Source organism: Antechinus flavipes, chromosome 3 (assembly GCF_016432865.1).
Source record: "Antechinus flavipes isolate AdamAnt ecotype Samford, QLD, Australia chromosome 3, AdamAnt_v2, whole genome shotgun sequence".
Lineage (NCBI taxonomy): Eukaryota > Metazoa > Chordata > Mammalia > Dasyuromorphia > Dasyuridae > Antechinus > Antechinus flavipes.
Window position 1 is genome coordinate 168173057 of NC_067400.1, and position 14546 is coordinate 168187602.

At 41.2% G+C, this 14546-nt stretch overlaps 2 protein-coding genes across 5 annotated transcripts in view; one reads left to right on the plus strand and one right to left on the minus strand.

The window, feature by feature from the left end:
• CARS2 (cysteinyl-tRNA synthetase 2, mitochondrial) overlaps nt 1-3441 on the minus strand; it is a 78721-nt gene extending 75280 nt beyond the window's left edge. Inside the window, exons 1-2 of one of the 3 annotated variants that reach the window (XM_051984198.1) lie at nt 3338-3441; nt 2241-2334 (exon numbers count right to left, since the gene is read on the minus strand). The gene's annotated coding sequence lies outside the window, so the exon portion shown is untranslated. Of the gene's footprint in view, nt 1-2240; nt 2335-2752; nt 2845-3054 lie in introns of those variants that run through there. The other 2 variants (XM_051984197.1, XM_051984199.1) reach the window with 2 other exon arrangements.
• Nucleotides 2768-11896, plus strand: ING1 (inhibitor of growth family member 1). 2 transcript variants are annotated; one of them, XM_051984205.1, is made up of 2 exons: nt 2768-2849; nt 10302-11896. In XM_051984205.1, exons 1-2 carry the CDS (start codon nt 2768-2770, stop codon nt 11003-11005), a joined length of 786 nt encoding a protein of 261 aa, XP_051840165.1. In that variant the 3' UTR covers nt 11006-11896. The 2 variants fall into 2 exon arrangements, with proteins under 2 accessions (XP_051840165.1, XP_051840164.1); XM_051984204.1 differs by lacking the exon at nt 2768-2849 and adding an exon at nt 4189-4383.
• The last annotated feature ends 2650 nt before the right edge of the window (nt 11897-14546 follow it).

Genomic DNA, 14546 nt, shown 5'->3' on the forward strand with positions numbered 1-14546 from the left:
TTGTGTCATTGATCCTTCTAGTAGTGAGGATAAAAATAATAGGATTATAATGGAAACTAATTATACAAGTGCATACAAATACATACACACATATCCTTTGGGGAAAAGTTTACAAACCTAGATTAACCAGGGTTGGGAGAGAGAAAAGAGAATCTAACTATAGGAATCACCTAGAGTAGGTAGATTTGATTTGGATGTAGTTCCACAAAGAATGAAAAGGAAAGAGGACAAGACAGGAAAGAGAACCAGGAGCAAGCAGTGTCAAAAAAACTTAAGAGACAAAAGGTTATTGAGGAAAAAAGAGTGACTGACATTGTAAAAGATTACAGAAAGGTCAAGGATGAGGACTAATAAAAGCTATTATATTTCACCATTAAGAGATACATCACTGGTAACTTTAGAGAAATCAGTTTTAGTTGATAAAATGGATAGCCAGATGGCAGAAGATTTCGCATCAAGTGAGAAGAGAGGAAGTGGATATGCCCAGGGTGAACAGCTTTCTTAAAAAGTATAGCCACTTAACTGAGGTGTTATATAGCTATTAGACATAGACCAAGTAAGGATTTTTTTTAAGGATGGAGAAGCATGGATATATTTGTAAATGGGTTAATAGAAACTTCTTTATTTTACTTTTAAAATCAAATATAGGAAAGAAGTAATGTTGAATGTAAGCTTGAAGTGAAGTCTAGAACTCTGTATATGTCTACATGGTTTCATTTTAAGCTGAGCCAAATGTAAAAGAAGTATAAACCTGTAAGGAAAGGAAACAAAAATCTTTCTCCAACTACCAAGCAAATAGCCAGTTGTCTTTTTTTTTTTTTTTTTTTTTTTAAGTCTTCAATATGAAATTGTTGCACTCAGTGGTTTAAAAACTACTTAATTGATCCTGAGGGTAGCAATGAATACCTCAACATTTACAGCAACTTGGAAATCCCTCCTTTGGAAACACAGTATATCTCAAGCAAGTTTTATTTACAGAAAATAAATCTCACAAGATACTTGCTTAAGTACCTCTTGAAAAAAAAATTACCATCTCTTAAATTCTTTTTTAAAATAACTTTTTATTGACAGAACCCATGCCAGGGTAATTTTTTACATCATCTCTTAAATTTCACCAGGTCATTCCTCTCTATAACAAAACATCCAGATTTCTACACAACATAAGGATCCCCGTAATTTTTTTTAAAAGACATTTCATATTAAACCACCAGAACTGTAAATTTAAGAGCAATTTCAGGACTAGGGGATGTTAATAGATTTTCCTTGGATGCCTGGCATAGTAAAAAAGAGAAAATAATGCTGAAATGAAAAAACAGGTACCTACAAATATTAAAAAGCGAGCCAGAAGGAGAGAAGGGAGAGGAAAGAGTGGAGGGGGCTGAAAAAAAGGGAAAGTGGTGGGAAGAGAAGAGAGAGGAAAAAAGTTAGAGAGGAGGGAGGAAGGGAGGGAAGAAGAGAGACAGACAGAGAGACAAAGACAGGGACAGAGAGAGATGGGGAAGGGGGAAGAGATTAAATCACTTTTGAACAGTTTCTCTAAAGGGAAAATAAATCCAAGACCTTTCTCCACTTAACCAAGTAAGAGGGACAGTACACAAAGCAAGAAGCAACCAGGGTAACTAAAAGATGTTAAGCAGTTTTATTATTCTGTTCAGCTACTATACAGTAGTTTGTGAACCAGAAGTGGACTCTTAGAAGTCACAGAGTTAAGAGGGAGTGTGCTATCTACAAATACTTCCATTAGTTGACTCTCCCCTCGTAGTCACAGCTCCCATTGCTACATCGATGATACATTTTAAATGATTGTTTTTTGGATTTTCCCCCCAGAAAACAAAGACCGTGATAGCCCTAAAACGAAGAAAACGAAAGCGAACGTAAAAGTGTTGGGAGGAGACTAGCAAAGCAGTGGAAGACTTGAAAGCTTCTCCCCTTAAAAAAAAAAAAAAAAAAAAAAAAAAGCTGGGGTGGGAGGAGAGGAGAGGGAAAGGGAGGGAAGGAGGGATGGGCGTGGAATTTCAACCCGGGAGGGAAGGGGCGGGGCCGGGCTTCGGCGCCCGCTCACCCTCTCCAGTCTCTGGTTGTCCTGGCAACGAGGTTGATCAACCCCTAAGCTTTTCAAAAAGCCTTAAATCCGGGAGTTTGTGGGGGGTAGGGAAGGAAGAATAGGGAGCAAAAAGGCAAGAGGATCTGGGGAAACAGAATCGAGTGTTTGGGGGTGCAGCTAGTTTCGGTTTACTTACTTGATTGGGAGGTGGGATTTCGGTGAAGAAAAAGGATTGGTAATTTTCGAGGCTTTAAGTAGGAGGGATCGAGGACTGAGGGGTTTGCAGATCCCTAAAGAAAAGGCTCATGATTAGAAAAAGAGAGGCCAAGATAAGTTCGGGGGAGGTGGGGGAGATAGAGTTTGTTAGGGACATAGGGGTTGCTGGCAATTGGGAGAGACGCTAGATAGGGGAAATGGGGGATAGTGGTTAGCCAGCCAAGGGGTATGGTGGAGGTCTCCTAAGTGATTCTTGTTCGGCTCTTTCCTCCCCTCTTTGGAAAAGAACAAGCAAACTCCCAAGACCCTTTGTCTTTAGAGCGTTCGAAACTGAACTCCGGAGAAAGACACAAAGGGACGGCGGGAGGGAGGGCGGCAGGAAACTGCGCAAGCGCACAAGTCATCCGGAAGGCTGGGAATGGTAGTCCGGCTCTCGAAGAGGGAAAGGACATACATACATTCTCCCCTCCCCCTTATCCCCACTCCCGTTACCAATTCGTGGTGCGCATGTACACTCTTGACAATTCTTCCTCACCAAACTCCCCACTTCATCCCCTAACCTCCGCCCTACCGAGGACCCGGAGCTCCAGTAAGTAAAATCCTGAAATGAATTGTCGGCGTTCGCCCCGCCCTCTCTCGATCCTTCTCTCTGATTGGATTGTGTGGCTGAGGGAGAATGGCAGATTGGTTCCTGGAGTCGCCACTCTTGATAACGTCATACTTATACACCGTTACGGAGTGGGAGGAGATGCTGGGGATAGTTTAAGGGGGAAGTAACGGGGCCGTTCACGCACTTGGTAGTAGCTGTGGCGGGGCTGCTTCCGCAGTTTAGCCAGCCCGGTCAGGGGCGGAGCTAGCATGTGGGAGGGCGCGACTGTTCCAGCTCCTAGGCGGGCTGTCAGCGCCGCCACCTCAATTTGGCCTCCTAGCCCAAAAGTCTCAATAAAGTTTGTGGCTCAAGTCGGCCGCCGCCTAGCCCTAGGATCGCTCGGTTTCATTGCCCTCTTACCGACCCCCGTTCCCACTGTCATACAGATACACAGACAAGCCCCAGGTTAGAAACCCCAAATTTCCAACCTGAACACAGGCCCTGGAGGAGCCCGAGCTATCCTCACCGCCCCCCATTATGCATCGTGAGGGTAGAGAGGGAGGCCGGGAGGAGGCGGGGCTGCCGTTGCCCCGGAAAGGGAGGGGGGAGGGGGCCTCAGGGTGGGAGGAGGGAGTGGAAAGGAGATGGGAGGGGGAAGAGGGAGAGAGGGAGGGGGAAGGGGACACGCATGCGCCATGCGTGGCGGGGCTGAATGTTTCCCAAGTGTTTGAAACTGGTATTTGGGTTTTCCACGTTGGATAAGTACGGCGCATCGAGTGGCGAGAAGGCTGTGCTGTGTTTCTCCCCTCCCTCCTCCTCCTTACCGACCCGGAACCGGAGCCGGTACTGGCAGGGAGAAAGACAGACACACACACGCACAAATACATAGAAGGCAACTCGGCTTCGCTGCTGCTACTCCTCTCTCCTCCCTTCTGGGTGTGTGTGCGCGCTTCGTACGCTCGGCTCCCCCCTCCACTCCTCCCCCCTACCATCTGGGAGGGGGGGCCTGTGCGGTTGTTTTAATTCTCTACCCCCACCCCTCCGCCTCTCCGTTTCCCTTCCTCCCCAGCCGACCCTCAGCTTGTTCTTACAGCTCCTGTGTGCGAGTTACCGGAGCGACAGTCGATCTCTCCGCCGCCGAATAGGCGGGGAGGGGGGGCCTGGGGGGAGGTGTCTCTCCTCGGTCTCTCTCCGTTTCGCAGGAGGAAGGGGAAACGGAGCAGCAGCAGCAGATGTAGCTTTCTTGGGGGGCTGAGAGCCGGAGACCGCGGGGGGTGGGGGGTAGGAGTGCGAAAGAGCTTTGCATTTTGCAGTGCTATTTTTTTAGGGGGGCGGGGGGTGGGGGGGTGGAGGAAGCGGAAAGCAGTGCAGAGTCGCCGGGGACCTTTCGGGTGAACCATGTTGAGTCCTGCAAACGGGGAGCAGATTCACCTGGTGAACTATGTGGAGGATTATCTGGACTCCATCGAGTCCCTGCCTTTCGATCTGCAGAGAAACGTCTCCTTGATGAGGGAAATAGACGCGAAATACCAAGGTAAGAGCTGGGGGTGATGGATGGGGCGGTTGGTCGGGTCCCTCTTTTTTTTTCCCCTAGCTCATCTGAGTGTATGTGTGATTGTGTGAATGCTCCTACCCTTTCCTAGTCTCTTACACCTTCCTCTTCTCGGCCCCTGGTTAAGAAGGGTAGTTGAATTTTCATTAGGGGTGGCCGAAGCTGAGGGGGCAAGTAATGTTATTGAGCTGGAGAGAGCTGCACAGGGGGATCTGCAGCGGTAGCTCTTGTCATGGGGCGGAACAAAAGGTCTTCAGCTTCTTTTATTCACCAAGGTCTTTCTGTGTAAAACATGGGACAAGAAAGAAGGAGGAGAGAAAGAAAGATCTTAATTTAAGCTAGACTACAAGAACAGCTCTTTCTATAGAGGGGTGATGGTTAGGTAGTGTGTACTGGGGTGTGTGGTGTGTGTGTGTGTATGTGTGTGTGTTTAATAGGGGGTAGCAAAGGGGGAAGTGCAGGCTGGACACAGATTACACCACAACATTGAGGAATGTAGTGTTCATTATGGCTGTAGTAGCAGTAGAGACAGAGGCTGATAGTAAAGAGGCTGTTCGAGGAGAGGTTGCTGCTGTTGGGCAAGGTTGTCTAGTCCAAACCAGGGCTACGTCCCTCCTGAGAAATGCCCGCACCTCCATCCTCCTCCTCTCTCTTCCCCCGATATCCCCCACCCCCATCACCAACCCATCGGGTGGTCTTTAAACCTAAGTGTTACATAAAGTAAAGGGGGAATAACATACTCTGTACTGCACGGTCTCTGCCACCTTTTCCTCCAGCCCCCCTCTTGCACTTCCTCCTCTTCAGTGCAGACTTACTAAGACCAAGCTGCTTGGGAAAGGCTTGCTGGGTGTAGTTTGCAGAGGGTCTGAAGGAAAGGTTTTATGCAGTGAGTGAGAGAGAGAGAGAGAGAGAGAGAGAGAGAGAGAGAGAGAGAGAGAGAGAGAGAGAGAGAGAGAGAGAGAGAGAGAGAGAGAGAGTGTGTGTGTGTGTGTGTGTGTGTGTGTGTGTGTGTACGTACATGTAATGGGGGAGGAGGGTGGGAGGGAAGCCGAGGAAATCGCGGATCCATATTGTGCTCACGAGGAAGCAGGGAAGAGGTTAAGACACGTAGAAAGATAGCAGGGGGGTTGAATGTGTGAGTCTCTACAGATCTATATGTAAGAAGTGTGTTGGGGAAAGGGGGTACAGGGAATGCCCGTAGGGAATTGTTTGCTTTTGGGGAAACTTTTCTCGGAGGTCACTCGCCATGGTGGAGGTTGTGGTGGGATCGGTTGTGACAGAAGAGCCTCACTCTTAGTTTTCTAATGTTTACGGTTTACTGGGCTGTGCTGCAGGGAGCGGGGAGGGGGAGGGCGGGGAAAGCAGCGGCTTACCCCCTAAGAACCGAGACCCCCTCGTTTGAAGGCGCCCTGTGCGCTCTGCCGGATAGTCAGTTTCGCAGCGAATTTTATAGCTCACTCTATTAGCATATTGCGGAACGTCCCCGCCTCAGCCTCTTAGTAATTGGCCGTGACGTTCCCCATGGAATGTCCTTATCACTTCACCGCCGGGCTATTGGTCCCTGGGATGAAGGGGGTGGGTTGTGCCCAGTGACTTGCCTCGCTCTCAGTTTCCGCCGCTTTCCTTTTTTTTTTTCTCCCGGCTAGGGCGGAGGGGGATTTGGGGGGAAAGCGGGGAGGAGTGTAGAGGTCGGATTGCTTTGAATATCTCGAAGTCCTCTTGCCTCCAGCCTCAGATTGGTAGTTTGGGCTCCGCGGGCTGTGCCAGTCCCTCTGCATCTGGCCGTGGATTGGAGCTTTCCCTTTGGAAGGGCGGGTCCCTGAGCCTAAGCCTTCCTTCACTTACCACTCTGATAGGCCCTCTCTTTCAAGGAGGAGGAGGGCACAGGGTGGGGCGGAGGAGAGGTGGAGCAGTTCTGACCTGAAAACTGTGTCCCCATTGGTCAGTCCGGGAGGGGTTGGACGGATTCCGGCCCAGGTCAGATTTTTAAGTTCGCCATTCCTAGGACACCAAAGAACTCCGGCTGCTTCCGGCCGGGAACAATGGCTGCGTGTCATGTCCGGCCGTTAGAGCACGGGAAGGTGGGCGGGGGTAGCGGTTGGTGGCGACTGTACCTCTGGCCACTCCCCTGGGCCAGGGCTCGGGATATTCCCCTTGGTTAGGTGGAGCACTTAGACGGTTTGGAGTTCTGGCAAGCCTCGGGTGGGTCGCGTCAGGTCCAAGATGCTCGAGGGAGCCGGCCTCTTCTCTTTGCCTCCTCCTCCTCCTTCGCCACAGGTTTCGTCACTCACCCAGTGGTGGGCGCCGCCGCTCGCATGGGCCCTGGGGACAGACCCGCGCTCCTCGCGCAAGGGACCGAAGCGCTTTCTTGCCTGTGGTGCAGCGTGGGAAAAGTGAGTGCCCGGCGAGGCCTATTGGTGTGGGCTAGCACGCGCGCGCGCACATCACTAGCCGGGGGGAGGAGGTGTTGAAACGCGGGGAGGAGATTCTGGGTACCGGCTGTGACTTAGCCCTCTTGCCAAGGGGTTTTTGTAACGATCTGGCATGCCTTACCGGGCTGGCTGCTCCTTAATCGTCTCTGTTTGTCCCGAAGCTTTTCCTCTACTGTGTTTTCCGGGTGAACCTGTGTCGGAATAGGATTAGCTATCGGCAGCGGGCGGGTCTTGGGCCGGCCTAGAGTCCCCTAAGTCCTGGGGTGGGTGGAAGAAGTTCTCCCTAAGGTCTTCGAATCCTTCGATCCAGAAATGGAGCTGCCCCACTGTGCCACCAAGCCACCCTCAACCTTTGATTTGGTTAGTCACCAAGGGCATAATCTGTGAGACCATGGATCTGTCGAAAGAGACGGCGGTGCAGGTTGCTTTCTCAGAGAACATCCACTTATCACCACTCCAAAAACACTATTCTCAACTGATTGCAACTGCTTTCTGAGACCAAAAAGAGGTGGTGCTGGTAGTTGTGTCCAATGAAGTAAATAGTTCTGCTTTGGAATAGTGACAAATAGTGTCACTATTCCATATTTATTAATTAGCCCCACTGACTTAGATCGGACTGCTTGTCGGAGTCATGGTGTCATTTTCTGTGGTAGGTTTTGAACTATGCAATTTAAAATCCTTAAATGCTGCTATAAGCTATAAAAGCTATAAGCTTTCAACCGTACTGTGACTCGTAAAAAGTAGATATTTTTTCCTGATGATGATAATTTACTTTTCTTGGACGTGAATATAAAGCTTAAGTGCAAATCACTTTACCTCTTTGAACTTGAGATTAAATGTCAAATAACATTCTGCGATTGAGATATTGGCACATTTGACAAATTAAATTGATTGGGCTAAGTTTGCCTTTAAGATTAAATGAAAGCTTAATGATGTAGTAATGTGTTGTCATATATCTTGCTTTACATGTCATTCATTGATCATAAAGAAAATGCACTAATTTGTGCTTAGAGGACAAGCTAACCCAATTATATTTTTAAAGATTTTAAGTTTCTTTTTTTTTTTTTTTCAAAAATAGAGAACTCCTCAAAATAGGTTAAGATGTTAATTTGATTGTAGAAGATTTGCCTTAATGAATACAAGTAATCTATTTGTAATTAGCTGGTGTGTCTGTGTATGTTTAAAGTTCACTGCATACTTAAGTCTTTTTGTATTTGGAGACTTTTTCCTCCCTCTCCCTTCTATCTCTGGAACTTACTAACCAACACTAAACTTAAATCCAAATTCTTCATGAAATTGTTCTGCATTGTAAAGACCATGTTACTGTAATCTTAGTAGGAAATTTCTTAAAAGAGTTCTGAGAACCCGAAGGTGAAATGTCAGGACAATAAAAAGAATGAATTTTGCAACTTTTCCATGTTATTTGGCATTATCCACCTTCCTATTTTGTAGATTTTAGTGCTTGATTCTGTTGGGTAGGATTTTCCCCCCCTCACAAGTGAAACTTGCCAATTATTTACTATCCTGTTTTTTAAAAAGTATGTGGAGAATCATATACTAATCAGTAAGTACAAGTGACTCTTAATTCTCTGATGGCCAATACAGCAATATTTTACTGAGTCAGACTTACAGCTAAAAGGTATATGTATCTAATTAGCTGATTACCCTCCAATTTATAGGTGAGGAAATTTAGATTAGGGAACATTGAGTGGCTTTCCCCAGATTTCATAAATAGTCACCATAAGAACCCAGGTTCTCTCTGTAATACTTTTATTATATTTTTAAATATACTGAGATAGCTATGTTATTACATTTTATTTTAGTAGTACAGTTGTGTTTTCTCTCTATTTCTTTGAAATACTACTAAGTTTTTAATTTCACTATTAACAAAAAGCTTTTTACAAATCAGTGGAATAATGCTACTTGTAGAAAATGGGAAATTTGCTTTTAACTTTGCATTTTTTAATGAAAATTGCAATTGTATTTGCCTGCATTAGGAGGTGACTAGATGAATCTGTTTCCTAAAGACAGTTCCCACTTATATCAGAACTTCAATTTGGGGATATTGCCAAAAGAGATAGCAAGACAAGTTATTTTTTGTCTCTGTTTCTGTAATAATAGAAGTTATTCTGAAATACAATTTTATTGTAAGTTAGAATGTTTTTTTAATTTTTTTAACAACTAGTTTAGATTTTGAAAATAACATTTACGTTTTATGGATTTTAACATTTGACTTGATGCAAATATATTTGTATACTTGGGGGGGGGGGGGGAATCTAATATTTTAAAAGACTGCAGACTTTCCAGAGAAAAGTTTTATTCCATTTAGCCTAATAGTACTGAATAGGGAAAAATCTACTTTTGAAGTTTTAATCTGCATACTTAAAGTAGACTTGACAATTCTGATTAATTTCTCTATTGCATTTAGTACAGTTAAAAGCAATTATGTCTGTAAAATAATTTCATTAAATAGTTATGTTCCCCAAATGCATTTTTAAAAAACAACAACTAAGTATACCACTTGTTAGTACGTTCTCTGAAAAGTTTAAATTTAGTATTAGGGCTACATTTTTGTGTTAATGTTGGGGGAAGGTGAATCAGTGCGGGGAAACTCCCCATAACTATTTGAATCTTGAGTCCTGAGATGGAGTAGTTGAATTTGACTTTTTTTTTTTTTTTAATCTGTATAATGGACACATTACTCCTTGTTAGACTTGGGGATAAAAATGTTATCTGTAAATTAATTTAATTACTTGTGCATAAGGAAAGAAATATACCACAGCATGTCTTTTATTGTCCCCCTAACCCATGTCCTATCTTATCAAAAATTTTTTAAATGAGTCTTAATAAAATATTAAAATAACTTTAGTTTTGTTGTTATAGTCTAATATAGCTCATAGTTGGCAAAACCAAAATTAGGACCTAGATCTCCTGGCTCCTACCCACTGCTTATTGTGTACCACATTGTACTTATTTTCTCAGATTATTTCCACATATTGTGGCCACTTTTTTTTCATCTGTATAAAGATAGAGCTACTCAGATGAAAGTAGATTAGTCAAAAACTTAGTTTCTGTCTCGAGCTTTATTTAAACTCACAGATAGAGGAATAACTCAGTCATTTTTATAAATTAAACAAAAGCATTAAGTCATGGAACTACCTGGAATAACATTTAATTTACTAGAAAATAGTAAGGTCTGGCATCAAATACTTGTTGTTAGGAAGTTTTTCTATTAATTAGCAGTCCCCAAAAATGTCATCTTTTGTACTTATAAAGTTATTCGGAATGTTTTAAGTGGCAAGTTGCTAAATCTGAAATTTGCTGGTATTTATATTCCTAGATTCTAGCATTTTCCTTTGTAGTTACCCTTTTTATACTATGAGAGATTATAATGAAGACTTGTTTCAGTCCAAATAGAGAGTATAAATACTTTTTGTAGTATAAATATAATGTTATTTTCCATTGCAGAAATCTTAAAGGAGTTGGATGAATATTATGAGAAGTTCAAACGAGAGACTGACTCAGTACAGAAGAGGAGAGTTTTACACTGCATTCAAAGAGCATTAATTCGGAGCCAGGAACTTGGAGATGAAAAGATCCAGATTGTTAGCCAAATGGTGGAATTAGTTGAGAATCGGACCAGGCAAGTTGACAGTCATGTGGAACTTTTTGAGACTTGTCAAGAGACTAATGACACCATGGGCAATAGTGGCAAAACCAGCCAGGATAAGTCTAAGAATGAGACAATCACTCAAACTGAAAAGCCTAATAATAAGCGATCTAGGCGGCAGCGCAACAATGAGAACCGAGAGAATGCTTCTAATAATCACGATCATGACGATATCACCTCAGGAACTCCAAAGGAGAAAAAAGCTAAAACTTCAAAGAAAAAGAAGAGATCCAAGGCCAAAGCAGAGAGGGAGGCCTCCCCTGCAGACCTTCCTATTGATCCAAATGAACCAACATACTGCTTATGTAATCAAGTCTCCTATGGAGAAATGATAGGTTGTGATAATGATGAATGCCCAATTGAGTGGTTTCACTTCTCATGTGTAGGACTTAATCATAAACCAAAGGGCAAATGGTACTGTCCCAAATGTAGAGGGGAAAATGAGAAAACAATGGACAAAGCACTGGAGAAATCCAAAAAAGAAAGAGCTTATAACAGGTAGTTTGTAGACATTTATTTTATAATAGTGAAGGAAAAGAATAAAACAAACCAGTGTATTTATTACCTTTACCACCTTTGTGGAGGTACAAGGATTGTAAAATGTATATTTTTAAAGAAAGTTAGAAAATAAACCATTCCTGTTATAGGGATGGCAGTGATTTGTTTGTTTTGTTTTCATTTGGTACATCTGAACCAAGAAGTGGTCTGTGGATCAACATTTTTTTTAACTCCAAAAATAGATTTGGATTAAGCACCCAAGTGAGTCAAAAGGCTCAGATTTCTTTTCGTGACCGGGAAGCACTTAAGCCCATTAAAATATAGATGAAAGAAAATAATTTCATAAAGCCAATTTTTTATCTAAGGAAAATATTATTTACCTTAACAAAAAAATTGGAAAACGTTTAGCCAGATGGCTGTATTTGAATAAACATACAGCCTGCTGCATTTTTAAAAATACCCAATGTGATGTTAAAAAATGACTCTTGCTACTATAGTACGTGTCAGTATAACAGTTCTATAACAAAAGTTTAGGGTTAAAAGATTATTTTTTAAAAGAGAAAATGGTTAAATTTTACATGACAATATTTTATATACTGGCTCATCCCAAAGGGGCCATTTTAAAATGATTGAGTACATTTTATATTTAACCAGAAAGTGATCTAACAGTGGAACTCTTAAAATACACACACAAAAAAAATCAAGCTTTATACTGTCACAAATAATAGTGTAGCAATCTTTAATTTGTATAAGTGTATAAATGTAAATTTCTGAGTGGACTTGCACTTACTGTATTATAATCGGAAATGCAGCCAAATGCCGTTGTGAAACCAATGTGCATTTCCTTCTGTATGTATGAAAGTTGTACAGCTGTGATATTAAAGAATAAATCAAACTTTGGACAGTTTGCTCCTTTAATAGCATTTAATATTCCTATTTTAAAAAAAAATTCCTTAATAAAAGTGTCAGAAGTACTAACAAGTTAATTAGAAACTGAGCAGAATCTATACCTTTGGCTTACAGAATATACTAATGATGAAATACTAGGTAACTTAACAAATGAATGTCATAAAACTATTTACATCTTACTTGCATTTTACCTAAAGCCTTAGATTTTTTTTCCAAAATTTACCTGTATGTTGAAAAAAAAAATGGTGTTTTATTTCTAATACAAAACAACTTGCCTACTTTTTTACTTTGAAACTGGTAAAAATCAGTTCAACATACAGTTTTGGGTATTAGTGTGAGGTCACTTCTCCAAGAACAGTTGGGTAGTGCAACTAAACAACATTAGTATTGCCAAACAAGTCTGTATAACAGGTTCTAATTTTATTATATGAAAATAATTTTAATGGATAGGGGAGGGGAAACCCTTTACCTCAATATAGGTTGACTCCTGGGAAAACACTTTAGAGATTTAATAACTAACCCAAAGCCATACACTTAGCCCAGTATATGTCACTGGCAAGGCTTGAACTGATGTCTCCTTTGTTCCAGGGTTGGTTATATATCCATTGGGCTGCACTTCTTTTTTGTGGGACATGGCTGTTTTCACTTGATAGAGTGATTTGTCTAATTATGCCGTTCCTCAGTGGTCACTGCCCCAATTCAAGGGATGAGTGATGTCATACTACCAAACACTGGGGGGTAATAGATCTAAACTGAAATAACATGACTGGAATTGCATATTTGCTAAATTGACTAAGCACCATATACCTCCGTGACGAACCGCCTTTGTGATGGGCATCGAGAATAAGAAATTCCCAGTATATTTTCTACTTCATAAAATTAAGAACTTTGAGTGAAAAAAGCATGACATTTTTGGATATCTGATTTTTTTTTTTATGCTTTTGAAAATTTAGAGATTTAATTTGTGCAAAAAGATTTAAGCAGGTTAAAAGCATCTGGGCATGTTACAAATACAAAAAAGTTAAAAGTAAAGGAAGTTATGTACATTGAGTTAATCATGTTAGAAGAATGCTGTAAAGAGCCTTCTTAGATAGGTTTTACAGAAAAATTAGGAAATTTTCATCTAAATTTTTCATATCTTCTTAGTGCTAAGGGAATTCAATAGAGTTCTGAATCAAAAGGAAACCATATGTTTTCTTTTCCCTTTATAGACAAATTCTGAAGAGAAGGAATTGTTGGGGGCTTTTTTGTTTTTGTTTTTTGCTTTGTATTTCAAGGGCTTAACAAAGTATATGGCACATAGGAAGTATTTAATAATAAACTAGTCCAAAATATACCTGATTAAAAAGCCTTCCTATTGACATATCTGACAGTGGTCTTTTCAGCTTTCCTTGAAAGCCTTTATAAAGGAGAACCCATTGCTTTCCAGTAGCTTTTCCTTACATATATCTAAATTAACTTTATTCCTAGCAATGCTATTTAAGACCAAGCCAACTAATTCTCCCTTCACAAGACAGCCCTGCAGATACATCGATAGCTCTCCTTCTTTTGGCCAAATTCAATTACTTCAAATGATCCTCATATGATGAACTCAAAACCTTTCATTCTGATGGATTTCCTCTAGGTTCTTTCTAATTGAAAGAGACCCAGAATGGAGAACAATCCTCCAATTGATGTTCTGAGCAAGGCAGAGTCAGCAGGACTAACTTCTTAAGCTTGGATGCTATGTCTCTTGATAGAGCCTAAGAGTGCATTAACTTTCTTAACTATCATATTACACTTTTTGCTATATTAAGCAAGTAGATAACTGAAACATTTAATTCTTTTGAATTAAAAATGGGAAAATTGGAAATGGAAAAATCATACAATCTCTAGTAGCTTCTCATTTTTATCCATTTTACATATTTTGAAGAGAAGCTATTTAAAGTTTAGAGAAACATTTGTTGAATAAATAAATGAAACCAGTAAGTTTTTACTATCAAGTCAAGAAGTAGTTAGTATAATATATAATGTTAGATGAACTGTGCTGATACTAAAATGTATTAAAAAGTAATTAAAGGCTGTTTAGTAATGTAGAACAATACCTTGGAAATAAAGGCTGTTTAGTAATGTAGAACAATACCTTGGAAATAGATAACCCCATAACTGCTTGCCAAATACATAAGATACTTATCAAGATAATACATGTTTTTCCATAAGAAACATAATTTAAATGCATTCTAAATTCTATTTCCTTCAGGAAAATTTGGATTTTTTTTTTAGCATAGTTCTTGAATGATGTGATGTAAACAGTGATGACTGCTTTCAACAGAAGGCAGAGTGGATATAAATATTAAACTTTTCTATTTTTCAGTGACATTCCTATTTTTAAAGCTGAAATGTACTTAAAAGCTTGTCTCCAACTCATGCAATATGCCAGTTTAAAAGTTTATGAATGTACTTTTAACAATAACAGCAAACATTTGTCAGATGATGTACTACATTGAAAAGCAGAATGAGAGGGGTCATTGAGAGTTTCCATTCATTGTATGGAAGTTGGGAAATCTTGTCCTTGCCTTTTTTTTAGGGACTAATAATATCCAAGATCCCCTCTCTCAAAATTAATTGGTTTCACAGCAGTAATCTATAGGCTTCAG

What these genes read in the sequence shown, in the direction of transcription:
- ING1 (XM_051984204.1), top strand. Translation starts at nt 4,248, where the DNA reads ATGTTGAGTCCTGCAAACGGGGAGCAGATTCACCTGGTGAACTATGTG. An exon ending in AATAGACGCGAAATACCAAG is followed by an intron (nt 4,384 to 10,301) that starts GTAAGAGCTGGG and finishes TTTCCATTGCAG; the next exon opens with AAATCTTAAAGGAGTTGGAT.